Source organism: Odontesthes bonariensis, chromosome 16 (genome assembly GCF_027942865.1).
Source record: "Odontesthes bonariensis isolate fOdoBon6 chromosome 16, fOdoBon6.hap1, whole genome shotgun sequence".
NCBI lineage: Eukaryota > Metazoa > Chordata > Actinopteri > Atheriniformes > Atherinopsidae > Odontesthes > Odontesthes bonariensis.
The window spans coordinates 36,030,721-36,038,706 of record NC_134521.1 but is presented as its reverse complement, the minus strand read 5'-3'; the positions used below and the strand labels follow the sequence as shown (position 1 = coordinate 36,038,706).

Genomic DNA, 7,986 nt, shown 5'->3' with positions numbered 1-7,986 from the left:
TTTTTCTTTTTTTTCTAAATTTCATTCCTGTTATTTCTTGGAAGAAATTGCATTTTTTGGACAACTGTTCCTTCCTGCCTTGGATGCTGTGCAGCTGGATTAATTTTTCCCAATACTTTTGTATATTTTACTCTTTTGTCATGATGCATAACCATAGCAACAAGGTGGTTTACAACAGGGAGCAGCTGAATAACATTGGAAAAGCAGAAATAATTCGACAACTGAAGCCAGAAATCCCACTGGAATTGAAAAGGAGGCGTCGTGGATGCAGAGCAGGAGCAAAGAGGAGAGAAAGAAAGAAGAAGTTCAAACCATCTCTGCCATCCTGCATCATGGGAAATGTAAGATCGTTAGCTAACAAGTTGGATGAACTTTTAGCCTTGATAAGGACTCAGCAAGAATATCGGGAATGTAGCATTATGTGTTTTACTGAGACATGGCTACAGGATCATATACCCGACTCCAGCGTCTCTCTGCCGGGCTTCCTGACTGTACGAGCAGATCGAGATATAAAGAGTAGCAGGAAAAGGAAAGGGGGTGGATTGGCAGTGCTTGTCAACAACAGATGGTGTCACCCAGGACATGTTACTGTGAAGAGTCGTCTCTGCAGTCCTGACATTGAACTATTGGCAGTAAGTTTTCGTCCATATTATTTGCCAAGAGAGTTCAACAGTGTTGTTTTGGTGGCTGTTTACATTCCACCCTCAGCTGTTGCCGACACTGCATGTGATGTCATCAGTTCCGTTGTTGCTAAGATACAGACTCAACACCCCAATTCTTTTGTGGCAATATCTGGTGATTTTAATCATGCCTCACTCTCTGCTACACTGCCAACTTTTCAACAGTTTGTCAGCTGCTCTACCAGAGAAAACAAGACATTGGATTTGTTTTACACAAATGTCAAGGATTCATACATTTCCAAATCAAGACCTCCCCTGGGAAAATCAGATCACAACCTTGTTTTTCTCTGTTCAGCGTATAAACCCCTTGTCCAGAGACTACCTGTCACAAAAAGGACTGTTAGAAAGTGGTCAGAGGAAGCTGAAGAAGCCTTACAGGGTTGTTTTGATGCAACCGATTGGATTTCTCTTTGTAAGCCACATGGAGAGGACATTAATGCCATGACTGAGTGTGTGACTGACTGTATAAACTTCTGTGTGGACAACACCATCCCCACCAGAACAGTGAGATGCTTCCCTAATAACAAACCCTGGATCACCAGTGAGCTAAAGGAACTATTGAACAGGAAAAAAAGAGCCTTTAGGGAGCGAGACAGGGAGTTACTGAGGAGTATACAGAAGCAGCTCAAAGTCAAGATCAGAGAGAGCAAGGAGGTGTATAGAAAGAAGCTTGAGAGTAAACTGCAGAGGAACAATATCAGAGATGTGTGGTCAGGAATGAAGAAGATCACAGGCCTCAAGCAGAGGGAGGATCGGATGGATGGAAGTCTGGACAGAGCAAATGAGCTGAACACATTCTTCAACAGGTTCAGTTCAGGAACAAGCTCACCATCCTCCCCTCCTGTTCCCAGCCAAAGAGACATCCCACCCTCCTCTGACCCACAGCTTTCCTGTAACATCTCCACCTCCACCTCAGTCATGGATTCTTCTGCTTCCACTAGTTTGTCATCAACCCAATCAGGAGATGCTGCTGTCCCCTTTGCCTCCCCCTCCCACTTTTCTGTTTCTAGAAGTCAGGTGAAGAGGCAGTTGGAAAGACTGAACCGGAACAAGGCTGCAGGTCCAGATGGTGTCAGCCCCCGAGTCCTGAAGGCCTGTGCAGAGCAGCTCTGTGGGATTCTGCAACACCTTTTCAACCTTAGCTTGACCCAAGAGAAGGTACCACTGTTGTGGAAGACATCCTGTCTGGTTCCGGTACCAAAGAAAACCCACCCTTCAGATATCAATGACTACAGACCTGTTGCCCTGACATCCCACATCATGAAGGTCCTGGAGAGACTCCTGTTGACCCACCTGTGTAAGCAAACCAGCACATATCAGGACCCCCTGCAGTTTGCTTATCGCCATGGAGTTGGAGTTGAAGACGCTATCATACACCTGCTTCAACAAACCCACTGTCATCTGGACAAAGCAGGCAGCACTGTGAGGATCATGTTCTTTGATTTCTCCAGTGCATTTAACACAATCCAGCCTGATCTGCTTAGTCTGAAACTCCAGAAGACTCAGGTGGAGGCCTCAACAATCACCTGGATTAATGACTACCTGACAAACAGACCACAGTTTGTCAGACTGAAGAATTGTGTGTCTAACCAGGTGATCAGCAGCACAGGAGCACCACAAGGGACTGTACTCTCACCATTCCTTTTCACTCTGTACACTTCAGACTTCCAGTACAAGTCAGACTCCTGTCATCTACAGAAATATTCAGATGACTCTGCAGTGGTCGGGTGTATCAGAGATGGACAAGAAGCTGAGTACAGAGAGCTGGTGGACCGCTTTGTGGCATGGTGTGGGAACAATCATCTCATCTTGAATGTTAACAAAACAAAGGAGATGATTGTAGATTTCAGGAGAAACAAGGTCAGATCAAACCCTGTTTCCATCATGGGAGAAGAAGTGGAGGTGGTTGAGGAATATAAATACCTTGGTGTTCATGTGGACAACAGACTGGACTGGAGACACAACAGTGAAGCAATCTACAAGAAAGGACAGAGCAGACTGTACTTCTTGAGGAAGCTAAGGTCCTTCAAGGTTTGCAACAAGATGTTGCAGATCTTCTACAAGTCTGTTGTTGAGAGCGTCATTTCCTCTTGTGTCATCTGTTGGGGCAGCAGCATCAGAACCAGGGACCTAAAAAGACTCAACAACCTGATAAAGAAGGCTGGTTCTGTTCTGGGGACGACTGTGGAACCTCTGGAGACAATAATGCAAAGAAGGATTTTGCATAAAATCAAGAGAATTATGGACAACCCTGAACATCCTCTCCATGAGACTGTTATCGGAAAACAGAGTCTCTTCAGTCAAAGGCTTCTTCAGTTTGGATGCAAAACGGACCGCTACAGGAAATCTTTCCTGCCCACAGCCATCAGCATCTATAATAACTCTTTGATTTAATTGAGCTACATCAACATTTAATTTCCCTCTGGGATAAATAAAGTATTTTTGAATTGAATTTGAATTGAATTGAATTGAATATCCAGAGGAGTTCATGGTGGACTCAATGAACTGCAAGGTGCCCAGGTCCAGCAGAACCAGCCCAGATCATCAGCCCTCCACCACCGTGCTTGACAGCTGGTGTGAGGTGTTTGTGCTGATATGCTGTGTTTGTCCAAAGGACATTGTTCCAGAAGTCTTGTAGTTTGTTCAGATGCAGCTTTGCAAACCTAAGCTGTGCTGCCATGTTCTTTTTAGAGAGAAGAGGCTTTCTTCTGCAATCCTTCCAAACAAGTCATACTTGTTCAGTCTGTTTCTGACTGTGCTGTCATGACCTTTAACCTTTAACATGCTAACTGAGGCCTGCAGAGTCTGAGATGTAGCTCTTGGGTTTCTGACCATGGGGTGACCTTGCTGGGACGTCCACTCCTGGGCAGACTGACAGCTGTCCTGAATGTTTCCCACTTGTGAATAATATTTCTCTCTGTAGAATGATGAACTCCAGATAGTTTGGAAATGGCCTTCTAACCCTTCCCAGGTTGATGGGCAGCAACAGCTGCTTCTCTGAGATCATTGCTGATGTCTTTCTTCCTTGGCATCGTGTTAACACACACCTGAATAAACTGACAGAACTTCTGCTTTTATAGAGCTGCTCACACTGACTGATGATCAGTTAATCAGAGCATTGATCAGCAGCTCCTGGCTGCTACTTACTGTCTTAATTCCCATGGAAGTAAAGTAAGGGTGGACTTAGCTTTACACACTGCTTCTGTCTTTTAGCTTAGGTTTAGTTCAATATTCAATTCAATAATACTTTATTAATCCCTAAAATAAAGATATATTGCTGCAGATAAAATGAAATATAAAGCAGCTAACAAACATGGAGAAGGCTTAGGTGTAGCAGAGAGGAAGGTGAGGTAGAAATCAGAGGTCACCATCAGTGGGTTGGGCTGTTTTTGTTGCTTGCATCAACTCGTCCATTTCATCTGCCAGTGATCTCACACTTCCCATGATGATCAAAGGAAGAAATAGTTTAACCTTTCACTCTTCTCCATTTAGTTCTGGCTCTGCATCCAAGACATCCCCATTCAATTTTGTTTCAGGGTTTTGTTCCTTTGGAAAGCTCAGTTAGCTGCTCCAACAGGTCAACAACTTTCCTGTTGCCATGGTTACGCATCATAACAGATGCCATATATTGCCAGTTACCAACAGAAGTCCTCCCAGTAACACAGCCTCCAATCCAGCACAAGACCTGGTAAGTACAAAAGAATAGAATAGAATAGAAAAATACTTTATTCATCCCCCAATGGGGGAAATTCAAATTAGTCAAGTAGCTCAAAAAAAATTATAAATATTTACAATTATTGCACATTAGACAACAATAATCATAAATGACTAAATAAATAAATTTGAGAAGAACATGTAAATGTATTTTATTTATACAGCCCTTTACAGACAATCCTTACGATGTACCAAAGTGCTTTACAGCAGGTAATAAATAAAGAGAAGAATAAGTAAAAACAAATAAAAACAATAAACAAACAGTGAAAGCAATAAAATGCAACAAAATCGAATAAGATAAAAGTGTCGTCATACTACTGGGTATTAAAAGCAATCCTAAATAAGTAGGTTTTTTAATGTTTTTCATGAAGGCAGCTGTTAAAAAGCCTTTGGCTGTGGGGACAAAGGACCTCCTGAAGCTCTCAGTCCTGCAGCTGCTCCTCTGTCCTGCCGGGATGCTGTGGAGAGGATGTTTATTGTTCTCCAAAACAGAATCTAATTTCCTCAAAAAGAATAGATCGATTTGTCCTGAAACATTTGAATTAAAAAGGCTCTTATGTATATATATCATTCCCTCTGTATATGCCCCTATCATTTGGGCCACAACAACACAAGCAAAACAAAATCACAAGCATAAATCTTGAGAGGATTATGCCAGAGCCTGAGGAGGACACCAAATAGTACAGGGAAGACTGTGAGTGGAGGTGAGGAAACGGTGAGTAACAAATGTTTGTGAAGTTGAAGAGTTTAAATACACAGTTTCCCCAACATCAAAAGCTCATCAGCAATATGAGGGTATTTCAGCTAACTTGCTGAATATATACCGGATTAAACACAACCATCATTATTTTATGGATGAAAAACCCTTCATTAAACTATTCTGATATTAAACTTTGCTTTTTAATTAACTTAGCGACAGGAGCGTTCAGACCAAAACAAAACATTCTCTTGTTGTCCGGCAACAGTTTTTAATTCGACACAATGTGGAGGAGACCAAAGTCAAACACAACACTAGTTAAAGAAGTATAGCAACAACGGACAGGAAGCTCCAAACCAGACGAGTAACCTTTCAAGAAGACACCCCTAACTGCAATCTTCCAAGCAGAGAACCAGGGCAGCACGTACCGAATCCACTCACCCAGGACCTTCAAGTTGTAGACCAGGCCCGTGTCCAACGGCAGATGGAGACCAGAAATGGCCCCAGGACTGGAGAAGCCAGGACCAAAACAACGTGGCCTCAAGCGAGGCAGTTTCTTAACTTGGAAACATCCTGCTCACACCGTGACAACAAAGGTGAGTACACACTGAGGCCAGAGACGGTCACTGGCGGGTTCCCAAGTCGGTGAGGAACCTGCCTTATTTTCTCTCAGGTCTTCATGAGGTTGTGAAGCTGCAGCCAGGTGCAGCTAGAGAGCCCCTGACCCACAGCCAGGTCCAACCCTCTGCCAGGCAGGACGGTGGGGATCCAGTCTTCACATTCACCATCCCACCAACAGAGGAAGGTACCGTGACGATAGCAAGGGAGAAAACGTAATAAAAGGGGGCTTTGTCAAGAAGTTAAAAAAAAACAAACAAAAAAAGTCATTATGATCAGTCATAAGTTTTAGGGAAAAATAAGATTTAAAGAGCATAAAATAAAAATACAGAGTTTTGAAGCCAATTTTGATAAGAACAAAGTAAATGAAGTAATACTAAATTGTTTTACCTTGTGGAAACGTGTCTCCCGAAGCAAACGGCATCATCTTGGGATCTCACATTCACAAATACAAAATGCCACAATATAGACACTCATGAGACCAGCTGGAATTTAATTTAACTGAACATCTGTGGTCAAATTATCGCTCTACTCCCACTAAATGCACGTCTTTTTCTTGACAATGTTTTTATTTTGCTTCAACTACAACCAAACCATTCAGTACCCAAATGTCCTCCCTCAGACGTGAAGCAAATGCAGTCTGTCCGAGGCAAGAATGGACACATCAAACGGCCAATGAATGCCTTTTTTGTGTGGGCTGGCCTCCACCGCAGGGCCGTGCAGAACGCCTTCCCGGGGATCGAGAGTAAGGACATCAGTGTTCAGCTGGGCTGTATCTGGTCCCAGCTCAGCGAGAAACAGAAAAGGCCCTACTATGAAGTCGCTCTGAAACTGAGGGACATGCACAGACAGCAGTTCCCGGGTAGGAATCACTACAGAGCTAAATGACAGAGACTAAGGCCACTGAATGTTGAATATTTACTGCAGTTACAGCCACAGATACAAAAGATGATGGTAGATTGCAAACTTCTGATTTTCATTCACCTCCAGCTTTCTGTGTCATTCCAGATTATGAATATTGTCCCAAGAGAAGGAAATGCAGGGAACCGTTGGCCTCTGTGCAGAGCGCTGGGCAGGCAGCGGGACAGCAGCAGGGCTCGAGCGTCCCCTTTTATTTCTCCCCAGATCAGTCCAACTTACTGGGAGTCAACATAAAGCCGTGTCCCATATTGGTGCCCCACACAGTGGCTTACTGTCCTACTTCATCTTTTCAGCCACCTCACTCAGCTAACTCCTGCTCCATGCTCCACACCCACTCTTCAAGGTGTATTTCAATACTTCAAGAAGTATTTTTTGGGAAATATTTCAGATAGCCTACGTTGTTTTATATGATGCCATTTCCACTCCCCGTGTGATTAGTTAACTCTGGCAAACTGGAAATTAGAGCCAGCATTTATTTGTGAATATAAACTACAAAGACAACCGGTTATACCAGCTTTTTACATTTCCAATATGGTTCTTTTTTTACCCAAACTCTGCACTTTATTCAAACTATTTGCAACATTTTGTTGTTTGACTGATCGCTGTTACACTTTAAATGCACTTTCTTTTCGTAGGTGCCCGTTTGCCAGCAGTTGCTTGGAGGGATGGAGGAATCACTACCACACTCACCAGCAGGGGGGGGGGATTTGCCTTGGATGCCTTTGGCAGGGAAACCCTGCAGCAGAAGCATGATCCTGCTTGTATCAGCCAAGACGACCTCATTGGCTCTAACACAGCTTGAGGGAGATGTGAACAGGCTGATTTTGTTACCACTCAACACAGCTATCTTTAATTATCACCAGAAGTATAAATGGAGTGCTTTAGGAGATGTTCAGCACACATAAAGCAAGTTTAGATCAACTGCTGTTCATATGCTCAAAGAAATAAAATACTGTGTTGTTCTTTTTAAGCCCACATTAAATGTTAATAAAATGTTAAACTTGTGTTGAAATAGCATATTTTATTCACAGATTTATGAAAATAACACCCAAAGTACATCATATGATTTGACAACATACATCATACACTCTAAGAAACATTCCATTACCGGACTGCCAGCTTTAATCATACTCAGATCTTTAAAGAAGTAAACCCTTGAGTGAGAATTAAACCCAGCCTACAGATCTGCCTCAGGGCACGATACTGGAGCCTTCATATGTTTGGTGGAAGCTTTCGTCCAAATGTGAATGCAGAAAAGGTGAGTTTGATGTAAAAAGTGTCTCTTTTATCAGTGAAGAATTAAACAGAACTTTGTTTCTGCAAAATTAAAATCAATCCCAATTGCCATTGATATAA

At 42.8% G+C, this 7,986-nt stretch overlaps 1 protein-coding gene across 1 annotated transcript; it reads left to right on the top strand.

The window, feature by feature from the left end:
- The first annotated feature begins 5,588 nt into the window (after positions 1 to 5,588).
- LOC142401403 (transcription factor SOX-30-like) lies at positions 5,589 to 7,576 on the top strand. The gene is made up of 5 exons (XM_075486796.1): positions 5,589 to 5,625; positions 5,693 to 5,896; positions 6,332 to 6,571; positions 6,718 to 6,973; positions 7,266 to 7,576. Exons 1-5 carry the CDS (start codon positions 5,589 to 5,591, stop codon positions 7,381 to 7,383), a joined length of 855 nt encoding a protein of 284 aa, XP_075342911.1. The 3' UTR covers positions 7,384 to 7,576.
- Positions 7,577 to 7,986: the final 410 nt, after the last annotated feature.

Bases quoted from the DNA above. Each gene is read 5' to 3' on its own strand.
- LOC142401403 (XM_075486796.1), top strand. From the start codon at position 5,589: ATGGCCCCAGGACTGGAGAAGCCAGGACCAAAACAAC. The intron at 5,897-6,331 runs GTACCGTGACGA...GTCCTCCCTCAG, and splicing joins CATCCCACCAACAGAGGAAG to ACGTGAAGCAAATGCAGTCT. The intron at 6,974-7,265 runs GTGTATTTCAAT...TTCTTTTCGTAG, and splicing joins CTCCACACCCACTCTTCAAG to GTGCCCGTTTGCCAGCAGTT.